The following is a 27,041-nucleotide window of genomic DNA, read 5'->3' as shown; positions in this document are numbered from 1 at the left end:
AAGTAATAAAACTCATTCACAAGTTTTGACAAATACATATGCTGCTGTTGTAACTACCACACAATAAAGGGTATTTCCGAAATCACAAAAGTTGGCTCATACCAAATCCTGCCTCCACCCAACCAGTGATCTTCCTCATCCTAACGATTAGTTTTGTCAGTTCTCCTTTGTGTCTGGCTTCTTTTACTTTGCGTGTGTTTTTGAGATTCTTCCATATTATGTGTGCCAATAAATAGTTCTTTTTCATTGCTGATTACTATTCCATTACATGGAATAGTAGGCAACTTCTGAAATGGAGTCCCATGATTCCCTATTTCCTGATATTAATGTCCTTTGTAATCCTTCCCCTTGATCCTTGAGTTGGACCTACGTATTTGCTTCTAAAGAATAAAATAAAGGTGACAGGATGTCATTAGGTTACAAATACTGGGGCTTCCATCTTGTTCTGAGGCCCTCAGTATTACAGCCTACAAGGAAATGATTCCGACCAACAAACAAAAGTTGTCCCTTTTTTTTTTTAAAATTTATTTTCTATTTATTTGAAAGAGTTACAGAGACTGCAAAAGCCAGAGACAGATCTTCCACCCACTGGTTCATTCCCCAGATGGCTGCAACGGCCAGGGCTATGCTAGGCCAAAGTGAGGAGCCCAGAGTTTCTTTGGGGTTCAGGGCCACAAATATTTGGACCATCTTCCACTGCTTTCTCAGGCCAACAGAGGGAGCTGGATTGAAACTAGAGCAGCCAAGTCCTGAACCATATCCACTACACCACAAAGCCAGCCCCTATAATTTTTTTTTAAGATTTTATTTATTTGAAAGGAAAAGTGATAGAGAGGGAGAGAAAGACCTTCCATCTACTAGTTCAGTCCTCAAATGGCTGCAACAGCCAGGGCTGGACCAGGACAAAGCCAAGAGCCTGGAACTCCAAATCTCCCACACTGGCAGGGTTCCAAGCACTTGGGCATCTCATGTTTTCCAAGGGGTATTAGCAAGGAGCTGGATCAAAAGCAGAGCAGTGAAGACTCAAACTGGCACTTGGTATGGGAGGCTGGTGTTGCAAGTTGCTTTTTTTTTTCCCCTACAGCCTCAAGATGACATATTGCTTGCATTTATGCCATATTCCTGACCTACATAAACTTTGAGATAACAACTGTTATTTAAGTCTCCAAATTTTGGATAATTATACAGCAACAAATAATATATACAGATATAGTACAATTTGTTTATCCATTCACCAGTTGAGAAGGATTTGAGTTCTGTTTTCCCTATTGCAAATAAAACTGCTATAAACATATATTCTTTTGTGAACATATGGGTTGATTTCCTTTGGGTAAATACCTTAGAACAGAAGTGCCAAACTGTTTTCCAAGGTGGTTGTATCATCTTTCATTCCAACAATGTTCCAGTTGTTCCCTATCACTAACAACAAAAGACCTTTCAATCTTTTAAGTTTTAGTCATTCTTGGAGATAAAAAGTGGTTTGTATTGCAGTTTCAATCAGTGTTACCTGACAATGAATGATATTTAATGACACTGAGAATCTTTTCATGCGCTTATGGCTTTTTTGATTATCTTCTTTGATGAAGTATTGACTATTTTTACAAGTAAACTAGACATTGTGCTTGATTCCAGGAGGGAACATTTTGGTCTTTCATTATAAAGTATTATATATTAGTTACATTTCTTCAGCAATATCCTTTATTCCTAATTTGCTACTAGTTTTTGTTTCAACATGAAATGGGTACTGAATATCGTCAAATGCTTTTTCCTCCATCAACTGAAATTATTTTCTTATTTATGTGCTGACAGGGTGAATTAAAGTGGTAGATTATAGGTTCAAAAACAAGCTTTGTGCTCCTGGAGTACTGTTCACTGGTTTATATAAATTTTGAGCACCCACGTGGGTGCAGGGGCCCAAGCACTTGAGCCATCCTCTGCTGCTTTCCCAGGCACATTAGCAGGGAGCTAGGTCAGAAGAGGAGCAGCTAGGACTCCAGCTATGCCACATTGCCTTAAGTCACTTTTTCTGTGAAGATTTTGATCACAGATTTTACAACTTTCTTCTTTTGTAATTAAGCATCTTAGATTTCCCTCGCAATACTAATTTGTTGGGCTGGTGCCATTGCTCACTTTGTTAATCTTCTGCCTGTGGCGCCAGCAACACATATGGGCGCCGGTTCTAGTCCTGGTTGCTCCTCTTCCAGTCCAGCTCTCTGCTGTGGCCCGGGAGGGCAGTGGAGGATAGTCCAAGTGCTTGGGCCCTGCACCCGCATGGGAGACCAGGAAGAAGCACCTGGCTCCTGGCTTCGGATTGGCATAGCGCTGGCCATAGCAGCCATATGGGGGTGAACCAACAGAAGGAAGACCTTTCTCTCTCTCTCTCTCACTGTCTATAACTACCTGTCAAATAAATAAATAAATATATATATATATAAATACTAATTTGTTGGCATCAAACAGATAATGATGGTCATGTTGTCATAATTCAGTTCAAAATATTTTCTAATTTCCCTTGTGATTTCTTTTTTTTTAATCTGTATGATTCATCTGGAAGTATGTTCTTTAAATTCCAAGTATTCTGGAATTTTTCAGATTGTTTTAATTACTAACAATTCCATTGTTGCCAGAGAACACGCTTTTTTAAAAAAATTTTATGCTTTATATTTGGCTTAGCATATTTCCCACTTGAATTAATATATCAACTGCACATTAAAAACATGTATTTTGCTGTATTTATCAGAGAATTATCTATATAGTAGGTTAAATTAGTTTCTATGTTGTTCATATTTTCTGTTACTCTGAACATTACTAGAAGAGAGAAGTGTTATAAACTCCCATTACAATGTGGGTTTTTCCACTTCTCACTTCAGTTCTATCAGCTTTGGGTTTTACATATTTCAAACTCTGTTAATTTGATAAATACACATTTAGGATACTTAATCTTCCTGATGAATAGGTATTTGCATCAGCATGAAATGTCCCATGTATTCCTCATAAAATTCTCTGACCAAAGTCTACTTCATTTACTATTAACACAGCGCTTTCAGCTTGTAGTGATTATTACTGTGTGTATTTTTAAATTTTTTATTTTTAAACTTTTGCACTTTACATTTAAAGTGGTTTTCTTATACATATCATATGGATGGATTTCCTTTTTATATTCAGTATGACAATTTTTAACTTCTAATTAAAATGTGAAGTTACTTATATTTACTATAATCATCTATGTTTTTGTTGGATAAGCATTCTAGGTTGACATTTTAACTTCATCATTGAAAACAAACTACAATATCGTCTCCTGGCTTGCAGTGTTTCTAATAAGAACTCTGTAGTCGGCCGGCGCCGCAGCTCACTGGGCTGATCCTCCGCCTTGCGGTGCCGGCACACCGGGTTCTAGTCCCGGTCGGGGCGCCGGATTCTGTCCTGGTTGCCCCTCTTCCAGGCCAGCTCTCTGCTGTGGCCAGGGAGTGCAGTGGAGGATGGCCCAAGTCCTTGGGCCCTGCACCCCATGGGAGACCAGGAGAAGCACCTGGCTCCTGCCATCGGATCAGTGCGGTGCACCGGCCGCAGCATGCCGGCCGCGGAGGCCATTGGAGGGTGAACCAATGGCAAAGGAAGACCTTTCTCTCTGTCTCTCTCTCACTGTCCACTCTGCCTGTCAAAAAAAAAAAAAAAAAAAAAAAAAAACACAAAAAAACAAAACTCTGTAGTCACTATTTTTAAAAACTCTTTTCCTATATGAAGCACATCATTTTATTCCTCTGCTCGGCTTTAGTATTTTTATACTATTAATTTTCAATAGTAGAAATTTGGTATAGTTTCCTTTGAGTTACTCCTACTTGATATTGATAAGCTTCTTGGATTTTTGAATTTGTACTTTCCATCAAATTTTGCTAGTACTGGGCTATACTTTAAAAATCCCCCTTTTTTACTATCTTCTCTATTTGCAGGACATTAATCACATGTTATGATCATTTTATATTTTCTTTACAGATCACTCAGGCTCCATCTTCCCTCCCATGTAAGCTGATGCCTAACCCCCACCCCCAAGTATATTCGCCATTTATGCTTCAGTTTTCATTCTTCAAATATGTTAGTCTTCAATAGCTAATCTGTGAAGTCCACAAATGAAATCTAATTGTAGCTCTTCTTTCTTTAACTCCAGAATTTTTATTTAGCTTTTTTATCATATTTATTCTTTATCTCATTAATTTCTTGTTTTCCTTTAAATCTTTAAGCAAATTAATAAGAGCTATATTAATATCCTCATCTGCCATCAAATCCGCTTTATATAGACACTTTTATTTTCTATTTTCTTTTTTTTTTTTTTTTTTTGAGTTTTGGGTCACATTTTTCTACCTCTGCTATCTACTAATTTGGGGCTAAATTATATCAGTGCTTAGATTTAGTAGTGTGCCTTTAAATAGTACAGAAGTTTATTTTAGCAGGTACTTACCTTTCACGCAGATTGGGTTGAACCTTTTGGGAATTCTTTACACGTTTTATCCAAGTGGATGGGGAGCAGTAATTCCCAAAACTATACTTAACAGATTCCTAGGGGTGCTTGAGATTGATAACTCAAAGGCAATGCTAGGTAAAACCACAGGCTTACCACAAATCAAAGTATTAGTGCTAAACTAAAATAGTGTAGTGCATTGTATTCATTACCATCAAATACATGCATTTTGAAAACAATGCCTATTCCCTAATCTGTTGGACAAATTAATCCTATTTTACATGAAAAATACCTACTTTTACATTAGAAAATAGGGTAGCTTGCATTTCACATGATTGTATGTTAACATAATCCAAACTTGTTTTTTATTTCACAGGCAGCGTTAGGCAATGAGAGACAGATACAGAGAGAAAGGTCTTCCTTCCTTTGGTTCACCCCCAAAATGGCCGCTAAGGTCAGAACTACGCTGATCCGAAGCCAGGAGCCAGGTGTCTCTTCCTGGTCTTCCATGTGAGTGCAGGGCCCAAGCAACTGGCCATCCTCCACTGCCTTCCAGGCCACAGCAGAGAGCTGGACCAGAAGAGGAGCAACCAGAATTAGAACCCGGCACCCATATGGGATGCCAGCACCGCAGGTGGAGGATTAACCGAGTGAGCCATGGCACTGGCAACCTAATCCAAATTATTAACATAAATAAGTTCATCTAACAACTTAACCTGAAGGTTAATAAAGATATTTCAAGTAAAACTGTCTTTGCTTTTGGTTTCTTTGGAGTAATCTTTCTCTGGAATTTTCCACAGTTGAGTGACAAGAAAATCTGAGAGTGAGAGTGAGAGTAAGAAAGAGAGAAAAGGAGAGAGAAAGTTTGCCTTAAACCTTACTCAGCAGTTACTCTTAATGTATTTAGAGCTGCTTGACAGAAACAATTGATTAAAAGAAAAAAACAGTATTTATGCTTTAATACACTGAAGAAGTATTTATACTTTATCTGTCAATTAAATGCTCCAAAAACATCACTTTGAATACTATTAGTTTTCCTCAGAGTCCCAAATTTTAACAAACATACTCTATGTATTCTAGTTATTATACAATTTAGGGCCTTTTGTCAAGGTCATTTGGAAGGAATTATGATTTAACTTTATAATATCAACCTTTTATATTTGTGTAATTAAGGTAAATACAGGTGCAGGGGGAATTCTATCTGTATAAAACAAACGGTAGTTAATACATTCCAATTATTTCCTTTCAAGAAGAAAATACATAATGAACACTGATACCATATGTATATTGATCATTTCTGAACAGAATGTACTATACTGCTGAAATATTGTGATCACTAAGATAAAAAGCATTATCCCTATTCTATTATTTGGTGAGTATTACTGAGCCAAATTACTGATCATCTCTGTAGGAATATTTAAAATTATTTAAAAACTATGAAAACATTTCAGATTTAGAGTGCAGATTATCACTTTTTTAATTAAAAAATGTCAACACAAGATGGCGCTAAATTCTCAAAAGATTAAAATGAAATATAAACTAACTCAGGAAAGACACAAGGCAATCAAACCTGTCACCCAGAAGAAACAAAATATAGAGTAATACATCATCTGATTTTTCTTAAGTACAATTCTCAGAAGCAAATTTCTTCACCCTTTGTTCCACTGACATTTTCTGACATTAGAAATATTTTACTATCTCCACTCATGTCCTTATTTAAACATCATAAGCCACCAATTCCCACAACACTTCTCATTACACTATGAAAATCACATTAAGATTCTGTATTACAAAAGGCACTTTAGACTTTTAGGGCTGAAAAGACTCTTCCAAAAAGATTTTTAAATTCGATCTAGAGTATCTTTGGCCAAGAACAAGTAATTTAATGGCAAAACATGGGGCCAGCATTATGGGCCAGTGAGTTAAGCTATGAAAATAGCATCCTATATGGAAGCTTGGGTTCAAGTTCCAGTTGCTCTGCTTCCAATTCAGCTTCCTGTTAACGTGTCTATGAAGGCAGCAGAAGATGGCACAAGTACTTTTGTCCCTTCTACCCATATATGAGACCAGGATGGAGCTGTTGGCTTCTGACTTCAGTATGGCCCAGACCTAGCAGCTGCAGCCATTTGGGGAAGGGGGTGAACCAGAGAATGGAAGATCTCTCTCTATGTCCCCTGTCCCCTTCACTCTACCTTTCAAATAAATAAATAAATGCTCCACAGTTTATACTTCTATACCATCTGACCTCACAAATTCAAAGATGCAACCTCTGCATATCTTGCGGCTCATAATGTAAGTTTGTATATTCACAAGACATTTACATACACCTATAAACATTAAAACCAACAAAATGTGAATATCTGAAGGGTTCTGATAACAAAAGAATTCCAAAAGTTTGCCTACTTAATACAAGAGTATTTACATTTGGTTCTACATGATTTCAGAATATCTTATTTTTAATTTTATAAAAGTTTGCTTTCTTTTTATTTCAAAGACTAAGAAAGATATATAGAGACAGAGACAGAGATCTTCCACCTGCTGGTAACTCCTCAAATTCTCACAACAGGTGGGTCCAAGCCAGAACAAAGTTAGAGGCCTGGGAATTCCATCAGGTCTCCCACATAGGTAGCAGGGAACCAAGCACTTGAGCCACCATCTGCTGCCTATCAGACCATAATTTCTACAATGGCCATACCATTTTTTTTTCTTTTTTTTTTTTTTTTTTTTGACAGGCAGAGTGGACAGTGAGAGAGAGAGACAGAGAAAAAGGTCTTCCTTTGCCGTTGGTTCACCCTCCAATGGCCGCCGTGGCCGGCGCGCTGCGGCTGGCACACCGCGCTGATCCGAAGGCAGGAGCCAGGTACTTCTCCTGGTCTCCCATGGGGTGCAGGGCCCAAGGACTTGGACCATCCTCCACTGCACTCCCTGGCCACAGCAGAGAGCTGGCCTGAAAGAGGGGCAACCGGGACAGAATCCGGCGCCCCGACCGGGGCTAGAACCCGGTGTGCCAGCACCGCAAGGCAGAGGATTACCCTAGTGAGCCGCAGCACCGGCCTACAATGGCCATACCATTTTAATTCACATCATTAAGGCACAAAGATTTCCATGTCCCTTCTCCATGTCCCTGCCAACACTTTTTATCTTCTGTGAGTATATGTTTTTGCATGTTTTAATAATAGCCTTCCTAGAGGGTATTAAGTGGCATCTCATTGTGGTTTAAATTTGCATTTCCTTAATAATTCATGATGTTGAATTGGCTCTTTTTAAGATTTATTTATCTGGCTCCGCGGCTCTCTAGGCTAATCCTCCGCTTAGCGGCACCGGCACACCGGGTTCTAGTCCCAGTCGGGGTGCCGGATTCTGTCCCAGTTGCCCCTCTTCCAGGCCAGCTCTCTGCTGTGGCCACGGAGTGCAGTGGAGGATGGCCCAAGTCCTTGGGCCCTGCACCCCATGGGAGACCAGGAGAAGCACCTGGCTCCTGCCATCGGATCAGCGTGGTGCGCCAGCCACAGCGCGGCGGCCGCGGCGGCCATTGGAGGGTGAACCAACGGCAAAGGAAGACCTTTCTGTGTCTCTCTCTCTCACTGTCCACTCTGCCTGTCAAAAAAAAAAAAAAAAAAAAAGATTGATTTATTTATTTTTCAATGTCAGAGTTACAGACAGAGAAGGAGAGACAGAGAGAGAGGAGTCTTCCCAACCACTAGTCACTTTCCAGATGACTGCTGGGCCAAGCCAAAGCCTGGAGATTCATCTGGGTTTCCTATGTGAATGGCAGGGACCCAAGTATTTGGACCGTCTTCTGCTGCTTTTCCCAGACACATTAGCAGGAAGCAAAATAGGAAGTTTAACAGCTAGGACAGGAACTGGTGCCCATATGGGATGCCAACATCACAGGCAGTGGCTTTACCTACTACACCACAACACCTGCCACCCTGAACATTTTTTAATGTGTTTATTATTTGGGGAAATATTTATTCAAGCGCTTTGCCTATTCCTTAATTGGGTTATCTAGTTTTATTGTTGAGTTGTAGGAGTTCTTTACATAGCCTGGATATTAATCCCTTTTCAGATATGTGATTTGCAAAGATTTTCCATCACTTTGCAAGCTGTTCTTTACTGTTCCTAGTGCCCTTTGACACTATTTGACAGAAATTTCTAAATCTGGTTCATCTACTTTTCCTTTTGTTTTTATGCTTTTAGTATGATATATAAGAAATCATTCGCAATCCAAAGTCACAAAGCTCTTCCTTTGTATTTTTTCTGATAGTTTCATAGTTTGAATGCTTACATTTAGGTACTTTAACTTCTATTTTTAAACACCACAGACTATTGACAAGGGTGTAAATTAATATGCCATTGATGGACATAAACTAATAAAATCTCTCTGAAAAGCAATTTGATAGAATACCCCTACAAATTAAAAAATGCCCGTGCTCTCTAGCCCAGTATTGTAACTCAAAGCATCCATATTAAGGCAAATATCACTGAGGTTCAAAAAGTTTCACTGCAGTGTGTTACAGTAAAAGATCAAGAATGGAGTAAAATTCAAAATAACTAGCAAACAAGACTTGTCCAATATATTATGTTTTAGGCTTTAAAAACAGCAGAGTAGAAGAGCATTGTAAATATATATATGAAAATGTCATAAGTAAAAAAGAGATCATAAAAAATCAAATATAGTCTAATCCTTATGAAATAATTATACACTACAATGAAAGTAGAATAAAGCAAAATGTTAAATTTGCCCTTTTTTAAAGATTTAATTTACTTTATGTATTTGAAAGGCAGAATGACACAGAAAGAGAGAAAATGATTTTTCCATCCACTGGTTCACTCCCCAAATGGCCACAACAACCAGGGCTGTGCCAGACCCTGGAACTCCATCTAGGTCTCCTATATAAGTGTAGGGGCCCTACTACTTGAGCCATTTTCTGTCACTTTCCCAAGTGAATTAGTGTGGGGAGCAACTTGGACTAGACTGTTACTGGAATTAAGACTTATTCTATGCATCTACTCTCCCACGATATAACGCTGGGGAGGAGTAAACTTCCACGCAGCTGCCTCTCGCCAACTTGAGTGATGACCTCCAGGAGCTGATCCTGCTCCTGATTGGAGGAGAGCAGCGTACTCGGCGTGTGGGTAGCAGAGTTGGGATTGGTGGAAGAGGACTATAAAGGAGGAGAGAGACAACATGCACCAGGAACATCTATCTGAAGGAACACCTGTGCAGCCCCTGAGAGAGCCGGCCGGCGGTGTGCCGCTCCCCCACGGAAGTGGGGAAAGTGGCAGGGGGAACCGCCCTTCCACGGAGGTGGAAGGGACGGTAGCCAACCCGGGAAGAACCAGCAGCAAACCCGGGGAGGGCCGAGCAGACAAAAGAACAGCGCAGGGTTTAGTGTCGTTCCTCCACGAAGAGGGGGAGCGACAAATTAGGAGGGAGCAGACTTGGAAGCAGAGCAGCCGTTGCTGGTGGCAACTTAACCTCCTACACTTTTTGTTTTCAAATTTTAACCAATTCATTTTTTTTTATAATGAACACAGAGAGGGATGAGGAGACAAATAAAGTATTTAAAAATAAGGTGGCACCTTCAACACAAGAAGCCAAAAAAGAAAGTATGAACAAAGCAATATAAGCTGATATACCTTAAGTACCAAATTTCAACCATTATCTAGAGTAGCACAAGGAATTTATTACAGATTTTAAACACAAAAATAATCTAGCTATAGAGCAAAGAATCAAATGGGGAACAGAAAAGGTGAAACCTATTAGCAGAGGCCATTAAAAGAACAAGAAAGCAATGACAGAAGTGTAACCTATCTATAAAAACAACCCAAATGGTGATGTGTGAGGCAGTAATGTGAGAAAAAGTCTATAGCATTGTTTCTAAGGATCTGGTTCTTGAGAGAGGTGTTTTGCCTGGCTATTAAGATGCCAGTAAGGATGTCTATATACCATATCAGAGTGCCTGGGTTTAAGTTTCAGCTGTACTCCTGATTCTATCTTTCCACTAATGCACAACCTGGGTGGCAGTAGGTGATAGCTCAAGCAGTTGGGTCCATAGGAACTAGATTAAGTTCCTGGCTCCCAGCTTTGACCAGAGTTGTATGCATCTGGGGAGGTCAATCAGTGCACAGTAGCTCTTATACTCCGCATCTCAAATAAATAAATACCTTTTTTTAATTTTTTTATTCGACAGATAGACAGTGAGAGAGAGAGAAAGGTCTTCCTTCTGTTTGTTCACCCCCCAAATTATACCCCACAATATATACAATAATAAGCTGTTAATTTAAAATCTGAAACTAAGTTAATGAAATATTTCAATACATAAATAAAATCAACTACGCACATTAAGACCACCATTTGGGGGCCGGCACTGTGGCTTAATGGGTAAAGCCACGCCTGCAGTGCCGGCTGCTCCACTTCCGATCCAGTGTTCTGTTATGGCCTGGGAAAGCAGTAGAAGATGGTCCAAGTCCTTGGGCCCCTGCACCCCATGGAAGACCCGGAAGAAGCTCGTGGCTCCTGGCTTCAGATCATCGCAGCTCTGGCTGTTGTGGTCAATTTGGGAGTGAACCAGTGGATGGAAGACCTCTCTCTCTCTCTCTCTCTCTCTCTGCCTCTCCTTCTCTCTCTGTGTAACTCTTTCATATAAATAAATAAATTTTTTAAAAAAAATCACAATTTGACATAATACTTATTCAAATTTTTAAATGACTCTAAAGTTATTTGTTTAGTACACAATTGTGGGCATGGAGCAAATAAGACATCAGTTTTCTGATGGATTAAACAATGCTACCAACACACAATGTTTGTTGGCTTTCCTCCCCAAAGTACAAGATATAATCAGCCCTCTTCACATTTCAAAATCACAGTACCTTTGGTAAGGCAAGTAAAATTATTACCCTTTCCTTCTTTTCACATGCAAAAATGACACAAAAATACTTAATGTTTATTCATATAGTAAGGATGAGTCATAGAAGGCTTATGCACTTTCCAAAGCTTACACAGCTAATCTAACACAGTCAAGACCAGAATCTAAGTTTATAGGTATGAGATAAACACTGATTCAAAATAATATGAACTACTTTTTCAGATTGAAAATGTACTTTCCAAATCTTTTAAATCTTTCTACATTCAATCTGATTCATTTAAAATAAAACACTATCCAATATAATAAAAGTAGCTTTAAGGAAGATTAAAATCAGAAAAGAAAAGGAGACACAAATGGTTCAAGTAATTAACAAGCCTATTTTTCTGCTACATTTCAGAAATGGAATAAGGACTATGCTGAACAGACCAAGACAAAGCAGGTATGGTCATAGTTCTGATTGAACAAACTTTATTAAACAAATATTTATTATAACAAACCAAAACTGCAGGAATATAAAGGGCACTAGAAACATTAACAGGCCAATAAAATTACCACTAGGTGTCACTCCAATATAAAGTTCTTGATCAACTTTAAGTTTGCTGCATACCATGTTTCATCTTCCAGATAATAACAGAAAATCTAAGTTGTCTTACTGAGCATTTCTTTGCATATAAATAATTACATGACTATAGCCACAGAAAACTTAGTATTTATTTAATTTCTGAATGAAAGTAAGATGTTGGCAACAATTATATTACAAGTCACATAAACTTTAGTGACTACATCTTTTCTAGGATTTATTCATTTGAAAGACAAAATTACAGAAAGAAGAAGGGGAATGGAGAGAGAAAGACAGAGAGAGAGATCTTCCACCCGCTGGTTCACTCCGCAAATGGTCACAATGGTCAGGACTGGCCGAGGTCAAAGACATTAGCCCGAATTTCTGGGTTTCCCATGTGAGTGCATGGGCCCAAGAACTTGGGATATCATCCACCGCTTTCCCTGGTACATTAGAAGGGAGCTGGATCAGAAGTGGAGCTGCTAGGACTCAAACAGGTACCTATATGGGATTCCTGCATTACAGGCAGTGACTTTACCTGCTATGTCACATTTTGCTAATATATTTATATATTTTATTCATATGTATCATATATATGTGTGTGTGTGTGTGTGTGTGTGTGTGTGTATATATCTTACCCAAAAAGCAGAGAGACAAAGGCAGGCAAACAGACACTGACAGCTGCCATCCACTGGTTCATTCTCCAAAGCCCACAATGGCCAGGACTTCAATCTTCCATCTACTGGTTCATTCCCCAAATACACTCAACAGCCAGGGACTGGGTCAGGCCAAAGCCAGGAGCCAGGAACTCAACCCAGGATTCCAGGTGGGTGTCATAGATCAAGTTTTGAACTACCACTTAACAGTGGTCTGCATTGGTAGGAAGCTGAAATTAAGATCCAACACTTAAACCTGAACACCTTTAACATAGGATATAGGTGTGTTAATCACTAAGGCAAATGCATACACCTAAGAGTTCATATTTAAAATGTCCTGTTTCTCCACCCTCCCCTGATTTTCAAATAATTTTTTTAAGGGGGCCATTTGGCTTGGGACGTTTGCATCCCATATCAGAGTGCCTGGTTCAAGTTTGGGCTCTACTTCCCATCTAGCTTCCTGTTAATGTGCACCTTGGGAGAAAGATAACGATGGATCAATTACTTAGGTTCCTGACAGCCAAAACACCTGGAATAACTTCTTACCTTCCACCAGGCCCAACCTCAAGTACTACAGGCATTTGGAGAGTAAAATAGTGAATGAATGAGATCTCTGTCTCTGTCTCTGTCTCTCTCTGTCTCTGTCTCTCTCTGTGTGTGTGTGTGTGTGTATCTGACCTTCAAATACATTTTTGAAGGTTACTTTTAATTTAGAAAAACTTAAAAAGAATTTATGGTGGTGACAAATAGACTCCAGCAAGACATCTTCAAAAAAGCTTATGGGAAATACAGATTACATAAAATCCATTCATGGATTTCGAATTTTTTTTTCACCAAAATAAATCTATCTTTTAATTCCTTTATTCTACAAACCTTATGACATGCCCTTATATGTGTATACTGATGAGTATTTCAAAAAATTCCTGAAATGGGGCCAGAGCTGTGGCATGGCGGGTAAAACTGCCGCCTGCAATGCCGGCATCCTACTTGAGCACCAGTTCAAGTTCCAGCTATTCCACTTCCAATCCAGCTGCCTGCTAATGTGCCTGGGAAAGCAGTGAAAAATGGCCCAAGTCCTTGGTCCCCTGCACCCACAAGGGAGACCTAGATGAAGCTCCTGGCTCATGGTTTTGGCCTGGCCTGGCCCAACCCTGGCTGTTACAGCCATTTGGGGAGTGAACCACAGCTGGAAGATACCTCTCTCTCTCTCAACTATGACTTTCAAACAAATAAATAAATCTTTTTAAAAAGGTCCTGAAAGAACCCTTGTTTGTGTATATTGTATGATAGTACTTCAAAAAACATTCATGGAAGGTTTAGGTATTTGGCATAGCAATTAACAAACTTTTGGGTTGCATGCATTCTATTTTGGAGCATCTTGATTCAAGTCTTAGCTCCATTAATCATTCCAGTCTCCTGCCAATAGAAGGCATCAGGTGATGGCTCAAGGAACAGGGTCCCTGCCATCCATTTGAGAGATCTATACTGAGTTCCTACATTCAGGTTTGGCATGGCCTGGCCCTGGTCATTGGAGGCATTTAGAGAGTAAAACAGCAAATGGGAGTTCTCGTTCTCAATATACATAAATAAAAAAATTTTTGAAACTCATTCATATATTGTTCATAATATATAATATGTCCACAAACATTCTGAAGATCTACCACATATGCATATATTCACTTATTGAGCCATTCACTTCCTCAACAACTATTATTCTGCACCAAACACTGAGCCTGAGAAAAAATTTAGAGAAGAATAAGACCTGGTCCCTAAGTTTTAGAAGTCAGTATTCATCAACCCTTGGGACATTCGGATCTGGCTAAAAGGTCCATGAGAGTCTCACAGGCATGGAAAGCCATGACACGGTGGCAAAAAACAATCTAAATGAAAGATCCTGGTGAACAAGACCCCAGCAGAAGGAACAGGCCATCAAGGAGAGAGGCGCCTTTCTCTGAAGGGAGGAAGGAACCTCCACTGTGATACGGCCTTGACTAAATAAGTTCAGAGTTGGTGAACTCAAGGGGCTTCTGTAGCCTAGACAGCTCATGGCAAGAGTCTCGGGTGATTGCTGACGTCATAAATAAACATAAAATGTTTGGAAATTCAGAGATGTTAAAGATTAAGAGTGAAGGTGTTATTAGCTTAAAATAGATGGCTACACCTATTAAATGTCTAACAGATGTCCAATATTGTTTTGGTAACAAAAGCAAAAATATCACTAGAGGATACATAGAAGAATATGAGAAAGGAATCAATTCACAACACTACAAAAATATCAAAACAAATAAAAAGGCAGAAAGGTAGGAAATGAGGAGCAAAAAAGACAAAGTAACAAACAAAACAAAAACAGTAGATAATTTCCTATAGGTAATTGCTTTAAATGTAAATAGATTAGACTTTGCAATCAATAGGTAAGGAGCAACTGAATGGATACAAAAATAAGATTTAAGTATATGCTGTTTACAAAACTCATTTTTGTGGGGAGCAACTCGGACTAGACTAAGTTACTGGAATTAAGACTTATTCTATGCATCTGCTCTCCCACAATATGGCGCTGGGAGAGGAGAAAACAGCTTCTACGCAGCTGCCTCTTGCCAACTTGAGTGATGACCTCCAGGAGCTGATCCTGCTCCTGATTGGAGGAGAGCAGCGTACTCAGCGTGTGGGCAGCCGAGTTGGGATTGGTGGAAGAGGACTATAAAGGAGGAGAGAGACAACATGCACCAGGAACATCTAAGGGGAACACCTGAGGAACACCTGAGCAGCCCCCGAGAGAGCCGGCCGGCGGTGTGCCGCTCCCCCGCGGAAGTGGGGAATGTGGCAGGGGGAACCGCCCTTCCACGGAGATGGAAGGGACGGTAGCCAACCCGGGAAGAACCAGCAGCAAACCCGGGGAGGGCCGAGCAGACAGAAGAACAGCGCAGGGTCCTGTGTCGTTCCTCCACAAAGACGGGGAGCGACAATTTTGGATTTATATACACAAAATGTCTGAAATTCAGGTCTGGCATTGTGGTACAGCAGGTTAAGCCACAGCCTGTGACACTGGCATCCCATAGGGGCACTGGTTCAAAACCCAGCTTACCATCCATCTCCCTGCTTATGTGCCTGGGAAAGTATAGAAGATGGCCCAAGTTCTTGGGCACCTGCCATGCAAGTAGAAGATTCAGGTAGTGGTGCCTGCTACATGGCTTGGTAGGTTAAATTTCTGCCTACAGCACCTGTATACCAAATGGGCACCGGTTCAAATCCCAGATGCTCTACTTCTGATCCAACTCCTCTGCTAATCTGCATGGAAAAGCAGCAGAAAATGGCCCAAGAACTTGTACCACTGCATTCATGTGGGAGACCTGGAAGAAGCTCCTAGCTCCTGGTCAGCCCAGCTCTGGCCATTGTGTCCATTTGGGGAGTGAACCAGCAGATGGAAAATATTCTCTCTCTCTCTCTCTCTCTCTCTCTCTCTCCCCCTCCCTCTCTCTCTCTCTTTCTTTTTTCCTCCCTCCCTCTCTCTCTGTAACTCTGCCTTGCAAACAAATAAATATTTTCTTAAAAAAATCTCCAACACCGTTTCCCATAGTGTCCATTTCACTTCAGGAGGTTTCCTTTTTGGTGTTCAGTCAGTTGTCACCGATCAGGGAGAACATATGGTATTTGTCCCTTTGGGATTGGCTTATTTCACTCAGCATGATGTGTTCCAGATTCCTTCATTTTGTTGCAAATGACTGGATTTCGTTGTTTCTTACTGCGGTATAGTATTCTAAAGAGTACATATCCCATAATTTCTTTATCCAGTCTACCGTTGATGGGCATTTAGGTTGGTTCCAGGTCTTGGCTATTGTGAATTGAGCTGCAATAAACATTAGGCTGCAGACCGCTTTTTTGTTTGCCAATTTAAATGGGAAACGGTGACTTGATCAGCATAGCCCTGACTGTTAATGGACAACTTAATACATTATCCCTCTTAGTTTTTTTGTCTGTTCTACTTAATATGACTGGTTTAATTCTGTAATTAATACACAGTTATTCTTAAGTGTTGAAAATTAACTGAAATGTGATCCCTGTTAAACATAAGAGTGGGAATAAGAGAGGGAAGAGATGTATAATTTGGGACATGCTCAAGCTGACTTGCCCCAAATGGTGGAGTTGGAAACATACCAGGGGATTCCAATTCAATCCCATCGAGGTGGCATGTACCAATGCCATCTCACTAGTCCAAGTGATCAATTTCAGTTCACAATTGATCATAATGAGAGGGCTAAGAGTCAAAGGGAGCACATAAACAAGTCTAGTACCTGCTAACACTAACCGATAGAATAAATAAAGGGGAGAGTGATCCAACATGGGAAGTGAGACACTCAGCAGACTCACAGAATGGCAGATGTCCTAAACAGCACTCTGGCCTCAGAATCAGCCCTAAAGGCATTCGGATCTGGCTGAAAAGCCCATGAGAGTATTTCAGGCATGGAAAGCCAAGACACTCTGGCAAAAGATCTCTGTGAGTGAGATCCCAGTGGAAAGAACAGGTCATCAAAGAAGGAGGTACCTTTCTCTGAAGAGAAGAGAGAACCTCCACTTTGACTATGACCGTGTCTAAACAAGATAAGAATCGGAGAACTCAGAGGGCTTCCATAGCCTTGGAAACTCATGACTGGAGCATAGGGAGACTACTGATGCCATAGACAGGAGTGTCAATTGGTAAAGTCAACAACAGGAGTCACTGTGCACTTACTCCTCATGTAGGATCTCTGTCCTTAATGTGCTGTGCATTGAGATTTAATGCTATAATGAGTACTCAAACAATATATTTCACTTTGTGTTTCTATGGGGGTGCAAACTGTTGAAATCTTTACTTAACGTATACTAAACTGATCCTCTGTAAAAAAAGAAAGAAAGAAAGAAAGAAAGAAAGAAAGAAAGAAAGAAAGAAAGAAAGAAAGAAAGAAAGAAAGAAAGAAAGAAAGAAAGAAAGAAAGAAAGAAAGAAAGAAAGAAAGAAAGAAATTATCAACTCCCAACTTGACTCTCACTGGGATTAAACATGACAATAGGTCTGATCTGATTTCATCATCATTTAAAAAAAAAATCATCCATTATTTTTCACTTTATGTTTCTGTGTGGGAGCAAACTGTTGAAATCCTTACTTAATGTATACTAAGCTGATCTTCTGTATATTAAGATAATCGAAAATGAATCTTGATGTGAATGGAAGGGGAGAGGGAATGGGAAAGGGGAGGGTTGTGGGTGGGAGGGACGGTATGGGGGGAAGCCATTGTAATCCATAAATCGTACTTTGGAAATTTATATTCATTAAATAAATGTTAAAAAAAAAATCTCCAACAAAGAAACACTCAGGTCTCATTTGAGAATGCTACCAATCACATAACAGAATTAGCATCGAGCCAACCTCTCTCAATCACATCCAAAAGTTGAAGGGAAAAAAGTATATCCTAATTCAGTTTTACAAGGCCAGTATTATCCTGATACCAAATCCAGATAATGACATGACCACAGGAAAAGAAAACTATAGTCAAATATCCTTGATGAATACAAATGCAAAAATACTCAACAAAATATTAACCAGTGCCTTAATAGGATCATATATCAAGGCCAAATGAGATTACTTCAGGTTTTATATGAATTATTTCCACTCTCATGTTCATTGAAACATTATTCACAGATTAGATATGGAAATAATCTAAATGTCCACTGATAATGGAACTTTAAAAAAAAAAAACCTGTGCTGGGGCTGGCATTGCAGTGTAGCAGGTAGAGCAGCCACCTGTGATACAAGCATCCCAAAAGGGGCACTGGTTCAAGTCCCAGCTGCTCCACTTGCAATTCAGCTTGCTCCCTGCTAATGAGCCTGGGAAAGTAGCAGAAGGTCGCCCAAGTGCTTGGGCCCCTGTCATCATGTGAGACACCTGGAAGAAGCTCCTGGCTCCTGGCTTCAACCTGGCACAAGCCCTGGTTGTTGCAGGCATTTGGTGAATGAACCAGCAGATGGAAGATCTCTCTCTTTATCTCTCTATCTCTAACTGTGGCTTTCAAATAAAATTTTTAAAAATCTAAAAACACAAAACCTGAGTTTTATGTATCAGTTAAAGAAATTTTAAATTATTTTTTAATGTATTACATATAATGATATATATGTTCAGCCTCATAAAAGAAGAAAATTTTGTCATGTTACAACCTAGATGAGCCCTGAGGATATTATAATAAATGAAATAAGCCAGTCACAGAATGACAAAAACTACGTGATTCCACTGCTTTGAGGTATTTAAATTAGTCAAACTTATAGAAGCACAAGACAGAATGCTGTTTTCCAGAAGCTCAAAGGGCAGCAAAATAGGGAGCTGTTGTTCAGTGGATATAGAATTTAAGTTATACAAAATAAAAATATCTATCTGTATATATACAATATCGTACTGTAAATTGAAAAATTTCTTAAGGGGGTAAATCTTTTGTTATGTGTTCTTTACTATAGTTCTTTTTTTATGAAAAAAGGAAGTACAGAAAAACATTCAGGAACATGAAGATGGGCACAGGAAAGGTGCTAATCCAGGAGAGAAATCCAGAAAGACAAAACTACAGAGTTAATAACCTAGTCAGTGAACTGAAAGAAGTCTACTACGACAGGCACAGTGAGCAAAAATAGTGGAAATAGATGAAATAAGAAATTTAGGAAGGGGCTTGATCATGCATGGGTTTAGATGCCATGTTAAATATTTGAATTTTACACTAAGGATAATAGAAAGCTTTTGAATGGTTTTAAGCAAAGAGAAAACAATCTGGATAGTGTTTGAGAATAATCATTAACAGTATCCCTTTTCAAGGTCAATTAATAAAATTAGGGATGATGATTCCCAAAATGAATATAGGCTAAATTTAGAAATATCTGGAATTTATGTTTACGGCAAAACTATACTACATTAGAAATTAATACATGGGGCCGGTGCTGTGGCATAGCAGGTTAAGCTGCTGCCGGCAGTGCCGGCGTCCCATATGGGGGCCAGTTCAAGACCTAGCTGCACCACTTCTGATCCAGCTCTCTGCTATGTCCTGGGAAAGCAGTAGAAGATGGCCCATGTCCTTGGGCCCTGCACCCATGTGGGAGACCCAGAAGAAGATCCCAGCTCCTGGCTTCAGATCAGCGAAGCTCTGGCTCTTGTGGCCAATTGGGGAGTGAACCAGAGGATGGAAGACTTCCCTCTGCCTCTGCCTCTTCTTCTCTCTGTGTAACTCTGAATTTCAAATAAATAAATGAATCTTGAAAAAATTAATACAACTTCTGATTCAACAACAGTGAATCAAAAAATCTGAATCACATATGATGAGTTCAACAAACTTGATAAAGTCTGTACAGAAACAGAATTTGAATTTCCTTTGATACAACAGCATTTCATCACTTGGCAGACAGAGATAAAAAGTTTTGAGAACATGTCTTGTGTCTGACTTTTCATTTCCCTCAGTGCTATGGTATGAATGTGTCTCCTTCAAAATCCAGATGTCACCAATGTGACAATACTAACCGGCAGGTCCTTTGAGAAATAAGTAGCAGGCTGGGTATTTGGCCTAGTGGTTGAGATGCCAGAAAGGAAGCCCATATCTGTGTGCCTGCGCAACTCCAGGCTCAAGCTCCTGATTCAAACTTCCTGCAAATGTAGACTGTGGAGACAGCAGTGAATGGCTTAAGTGTTTGGCTTCTTGTCACCCACGTGGGGGACCTGGACTGAGATACTGTCTCAATCATATCAGTAATGAAACACTGGGGAGGAGTTTTATCTGACTCTCTTTCTCTTTGCTTCTCAAATAATTTTTTAAAAAATGGTGAACAGCCATGTGGGCTCATCCTCATGATTAGGATTAAATCAGCTTGACAAAGGGACCTTACCCTCTTTGCCATCCTGCTTTCTACCATGTGAGAACACAGCATTCTTCCTATGTAGAGGATGCAGTATAAGGCCCCATTTTGGAAGCAAAAAGCAGTCTTCACAGATACCAAAATGCTGGTGCCTTGATCTTGGACTTGCCAGCCTCCAGAAATGTGAAAAAATTAATTCCTAGTTCTTACAAAGTACCCAGACTCAGGTATTCTAACGCAATAGCCCAAAACTGACACATAGTATCAACAAATGAGTGAGCTTCAGTTGTAAAGTCTGATATTTAAGGTACTTAATAATTAAGAGTATTTCTTAAAATTTGTACATATTTGATTTATATCATCCTGAAAATAGCATCATATCCATTCCACATCCATGAAACAAAAAAATTATTCTCAAACTTACCTCAACTTTAACATAATACTTAAAAACAGAGCACAATAATCTGCATGGGAAAATGTTTCAGTTTAGTTTTTTCCTCCTTCTTTTTGGCAGTCAACTCAGAAGAAAGGAATAGAAACTGAATGCTTACCTAATGAACTACTTATTTTCAAAAGCTTTACAAGAAGAAAAACCTTACCAACCGTACAGCTGTCTTCAAGTACCACATCAACATTTCTGTCTCTGTACTCAACCCTGAAGTCTAGCATCCGGGGCTGCCTTTCCACAATCTGCCTGGATGGCATTACAGGTCGAAATGCTGAAGAAGAGGGAGTAGGAGCTGGAGCGGGATGTCTTGCTGGATCAAATGCAGGTCCTGGTATGGTCTCACCTCCATATTCACTAAAATGTTTACATAAAAGAAAAATTATCATCAATCAAGTCATTACATGATACCACTAGGACCCTCTCTATCCTTGTTTGTGCTGTTGTTATTAAATTTACCTACCCATGTGTTAAAATCAAACAAATTCTATTTGGTCCACTAAATTTCTCCCAGTGAAGATCACATTACTCTTCCTCCCATCTTTCCCTGTCTATGTTTCTTTGTAAGATCATATCATGATGATGTCTGTTGCGGGCATCTGGGTAGCAAACAAACAGATGGGCACATGTACTCATTTGCCCTAACAAAAAACAAATTATCTAAAACTTCTGTGTATAAAGAACAGAGTTTTTACTTCATCAATTCTCTAGTGAGAATTTTGAAGCTTCAATGACCTTAAACTATTTTTTCTACTTTAACAAAAAATTAGAAGCCATCAAGAGGAACTTCGCTTACCTTCTTAGTATTAATTCACAAATTCAAATATGCCCTCTCTTTCTCTCTTCTAATAAAATAGAATGGGCATTTTTCGATTTGTGAAAACTCTTAAAACCATATTCTCATAAATGTTACAAACTAGGGATTATCTTTTCTCTTCTAGTATGCTCAACATCTCCTTCTCTGTCAGGATTCTTCTGAATTCTGAACATGTCCCAGTCTCTGCCTTTTCTCTTAAGATTGATTTATTTATTTGAAAGGCAAAATGAGAGAGATAAAGAGCGATGCTCCACCTGCCATCAGACCTAGCCACAACATCCAGGTCTGGACCAGGCCAGAGCTAGAGCCAGGAATTCTATCCTGGTCTCCCTCGTGGATGGCAGAAGCCTAAATACTTGGACCACTTTCTAATGCTTTCCCAGGCACAATAGCAGGAAGCTGGATCAGAAGCAGAAAGCCGGGACTCAAACTAGCACTCCAACATGGGATGCTGGCATCATAAGCAGCAGCTTAGCCTGTTGCACCACAATACCAGCCCCACAGTCACTGCCAATTTAAAAATAAAAATAAAATCCCAACTCTGCCTCCTTAATAGTTAGATGTCTTGTTTGTAACATAGGAAAAATAATATTTGCACAATGCCTGGTACCTAGTAAGATATCAAGCCTTACTCTGTGTGTGCAAAGCTAAAGCTCATTAATGTTTCCCAAAGCTTGATCCTCCTCTATTATTCCTAATATCACCAACCTAAGCCAGAAATCTGTGATGTCATCATCGACCCCTTTTTCTTTCTCCATGCCCAAATCTAATCACTCCTTTCAATTTTGCCTCCTAAATATATTTTGGATAAGTTATCAACATTTACCCTCTGAAGCGGCCACCCTGGACTAGCCACAGTCATATCTTGTATGGACTAATGTAGGCACCTCCTAACTAATTAAAACATATTCTTACTCCCCTGTATTCCATTCCACACCACCCCTTGAATTAAAGACACAAATGCCTTCATATACAGTTTTCGTCAAACTATAAGTTTGCTCTTTTGATAAATTGCCTATAAAGCTTTGTATGATCTGAATCCTACCTACCTTCCCAGCTTCAACTTTTGCTATGATGTCTCCCTCTCTATGCTAAAAGCCACGGTGGCTTTTCATTTCTTCTTTTGCCTGAGTATGAGTATTTTACACTTACTTATTCCAATGCCACCAGCATATAAGACCAGTTATAAAATATCATTATTTTCATGCTGAATTTACACAAAAACAATGGGCCAGAAACTGATATAGAAACAGGAACCAAAAACATGACAACTTAAGCACTGTTTACAGAATTAAGGAGAAAAAAAATTTTATTTATTCTCTTATTCATACTACTGCTCTGAACAGAATTTACCCAGTAGATTCAGTAAGTTGTGACTAGTCTTTCAAAGACAAAAATACAACAGAACAGATATTATTGGTGTATGTCATTCAATAGTCAGGACCAAAAATTACTTCATAAATCTTTTTATTCTATTACATATTTGCTTATGTGTGTTTTGGATTCCAAGTATTTTTCTTTGTAGGTCACAGTCAAAAAAATTTCAAAATCAACTTGTTTAGGTGTCACCAGATTTCAGATACTCCAGTAATTACTGATCTAAAGACAAAAATCTACCCTCTCTCCCAGCTGTTAGATTGAAAGAAAGGAAATGTTGAAAGAAACTAAATGTGTAAAGGAAGACAAAGTCTAAAATCCAAAAGAATGCCACTGTTGAATTCCAAATTGAACATTCTAAATATTATCAAAATCTGTGCAATGATAATTCACATCTCTAAAGTCTGTCAAAGTGTCCTAGAGAACCTATGAAAAACAACTGAAGTTAGAAAGTAGGACACAGCTTTATTGTTTCTTGATTCCAAATCTACTTTTTTTTTTTTTTTTTTTTTTGACAAGCAGAGTGGACAGTGAGAAAGAGACAGAGAGAAAGGTCTTCCTTTTGCCGTTGGTTCACCCTCCAATGGCCACCGTGGCCAGCGCACCGCGCTGATCCGAAGCCAGGAGCCAGGTGCTTCTCCTGGTCTCCCATGCGGGTGCAGGGCCCAAGCACTTGGACCATCCTCCACTGCACTCCCGGGCCATAGCAGAGAGCTGGCCTGGAAGAGGGGCAACCGGGACAGAATCTGGCGCCCCGACCGGGACTAGAATCCAGGGTGCCGGCGCCGCAAGTGGAGGATTAGCTTTATGAGCCACGGCGCCAGCCCCAAATCTACCTTTTTATATAGCCTATCAAGTGATGTTGTAGCTAGGATTCTACAAAATAGGTTTTTCCTTTGACACTCCATAGAGATCAGTAGTTATGAGAAAAGGAGATCATGGGGCCGGTGTTGCAGCAGAGCGAGTAAATCTGTCGCTTACACTGCCAGAATCACATATGTGCGCAGTTGGAGTCCTAGCTGCTCCACTTCTGATCCAGCTCCCCGCTAATGTGCTTGGAAAAGTAGCAGAAGATGGCCCAAGTTGTTGGGCCCCTGCACCCAGGTGGGAGATCCAGAGAAAAGTCCTGGCTCCTGGCTTTGGTCTTGCCCAGCCCTGGCCATTGTTACCAGTTGAGGAGTGAACCAGAAAATGGATGATCTCTGTCTGCCAATCTCTCAATCTGCTTTTCAAATAAAATAAATAAATATTTAAAGAATAATAGATGTTTTGATAATACACATGCATACCAGATTAGTAGACATGTTCCACAAAAATGCAGGGGCTTACCAACTTCATAAAGTTTCTGGGGTCTGGTGGTTAAAAGCACTTCAAGATAAAAAGTCTATTGCTGTGACCTATACTTCTGATCAATAAATAAGAGATGAAACTAAGTTAACAATGGAAGAAAATATTTGGACTGGAAAGAAAAACAGTAGCTATGTATCATATGCTGGTAGCCACCCCAAATAGACTACTACAGCATTATAGCCCTAACCAGAAATATTCCTGAGAGATGACAGTGAAAGAAAGCCTCCTAGTGAAGAGATCTTATTAATATACCACAGTTGACCATTTCATTTGGAAACAGAAATAGTCTGAAGTACAAAGCCATAGTGAATCATGAACAGCTAATAAGTTGGACATTTAATCAGGACATGGAAAGAATAAAATTGGAAACTTGGATGCCAAGGAGGTCTAGGAAAGAGATACAGACACAGTATATATTTGTTTCTCAGGTGAATGAGCTCTATGCTATCCAATGAAGAAAAGCCCCTGTGTAACATAGACAAGAAGCCATTATTCAGCAATTTTCCCCTTGTTACTCTGGAGCTGCCCAATACATTAATTTACAATATGGCCATGCCAAGAGAGAAGGTTAAGGATGGACACAACACCTTGGGCTAACTAGGAAAACTTCAGAGTGTCTAAGCTTCACACAACAGAAATGAATACTGAGTCCCCAACAGGGCACCATTCCCTAGAGGCCTATTAATGAATTATTCTCATTAAAGAGGTGGTAGTGACCTGTTTTCACACTTTTCTGGATATAGAACTGACTTCTCCAACAGCAATACTTCTAGCAATATCACTACTCATGGATTTAAGGAATACCTTATTGATCTACACAGCTTCCCATACTACACTGGTCCTAAGAAATTCATTTCACAGCAAAAGTGCAGCATAGTTTATTCATGTATGCCAACACCTAGAAGTAGCAAGCTAGACAGAACAATAAAATGACTTCATGAAGCTGGACTCAGTTATAGGGAATGGCATTGTAGCACAGCTGTGGCCTGCAACACAGCATCCATATAAGGACCAGTTTGAGTACAAGCTGCTCTTTTTTTTTTTTTTTTTTTTAATTTGACAGGTAGTGTTATAGACACTGAGAGGTCTTCCGTTGGTTCACTCCCCAAATGGCTGCCACAGCCGGCACTACAACGATCCAAAGCCAGGAGCCAGGTGCTTCTTCTGGTCTCTATGAGGGTGCAGGGGCCCAAGCACTTGGGCCATCCTCCACTGCCCTCCTGGGCCACAGCAGAGAGCTGGACTGGAAGAGGAGCAACCAGGACTAGAACCCAGCACTCGCACAGGCAGAGGATTAACCAAGTGAGCCATGGCACCGGCCCCAGCTGCTATACTTTTGATTCTGTTCCTTGCTAATGTACCTGGGAAAGCAGCAGAGGATGGTCTAATTACTTAGGCCCCAGCATCCACATAGGAGACCCGGAAAAAGTTCAAGGCTTCTGGCTTCAGCATGGCCCAGCCCTAGCAATTGGCCCAGCTGTTCTACTTTTGATTCTGTTCCTTGCTACTGTACCTGGGAAAGCAGCAGAGGATGGTCTAATTACTTAGGCCCCAGCATCCACATAGGAGACCCGGAAAAAGTTCAAGGCTTCTGGCTTCAGCATGGCCCAGCCCTAGCAACTGGCCCAGCTGTTCTACTTTTGATTCTGTTCCTTACTATTGTACCTGGGAAAGCAGCAGAGGATGCCTAATTACTTAGGCCCCAGCATCCACATAGGAGACCCGGAAAAATTTCAAGGATTCTGGCTTCAGCCTGGCCCAGCCCTAGCAATTGGCCACCAGGGGAGTAAACCAACAAATGGAAGATTGACTGATATCTCTCTCTCTCTCCTCTCTCCATCTCCTCCGCTCCCACTCTTTCCCTCTCCCCATCTCTCCCTTTCCCTCTCCCTCTCTACCTCTTTCTCTCTCTCTCTTTCTCTGTGTCTGTGTGTGTGTTTGTGATGCTTTCAAATAGAAAAAATTTTAAAAAGACTCAGCTATGACACAGTATGACAAGTAATAACCTCAAAGCTTGGGATACACTTTAAAGGATGTGGTACATTCCTTGTATTAGTGGCCAAAACACCATGCGATTTCTCATACTGCCAAAACAACATGTGTATGGAAATTAAGTGGTGGTAGTGGTTTCTCTTACTATGACTAATAGCTCACCAGAATTCTGTTTCCTAGAGCTTTAGGCTTTGACAGTTCAGAGATCACAAATCCAAAACTTGTAATGTTTCCATAATATTTCAATTGAATTAGTACATCAGATGTCACGTGGCCATTTTGTACTCTTCTATAACACTGAACCAACCAGCAAAGCAGTTAAGTACTGACTAGAATGACTGGTCCTGATTATCAAGAGAAAATTGGAGTTATTTCTATATAACAGACTATTTAACACCAGGAGATTTTCTGGGGGCAAGTCCAGTAGAAAATTACAATGAATAAAAAAAGACAGAAGGCAGATGTTTAACAAGCAGCAAAATGCCAGTTATCAGTGCCACATATCAGAGTACTTGGTTACAACACCCAGCTATAGCTTCCTTTCAAAGTGACCCTATGAGGCAGCAATAATAGCTCAAGTAATTAGGTCCTACCATTTTTCACATGGGAGACCCGGATTGATTTACAGTTCCCAGGTTCTACTTGGCACTGACCTAGGCA

General features: G+C 40.0%; 1 protein-coding gene across 1 annotated transcript in view; it reads right to left on the bottom strand.

Moving 5' to 3' along the window:
* Window positions 1–27,041, bottom strand: part of FAF1 (Fas associated factor 1) — a 468,145-nt gene that overhangs the window by 336,606 nt on the left and 104,498 nt on the right. The window contains exon 4 of the mRNA XM_051857780.3: window positions 21,000–21,202. Coding sequence (XP_051713740.1) covers window positions 21,000–21,202 — 203 coding nt within the window. The remainder of the gene's footprint in view (window positions 1–20,999; window positions 21,203–27,041) is intronic.

The sequence above is a fragment of the Oryctolagus cuniculus genome, chromosome 7, assembly GCF_051225735.1.
Source record: "Oryctolagus cuniculus isolate XC-2025 breed Fujian yellow rabbit chromosome 7, ASM5122573v1, whole genome shotgun sequence".
Lineage (NCBI taxonomy): Eukaryota > Metazoa > Chordata > Mammalia > Lagomorpha > Leporidae > Oryctolagus > Oryctolagus cuniculus.
Note: the sequence above shows the minus strand (reverse complement) of the source record. Positions and strands in the feature narration are given on the sequence as shown.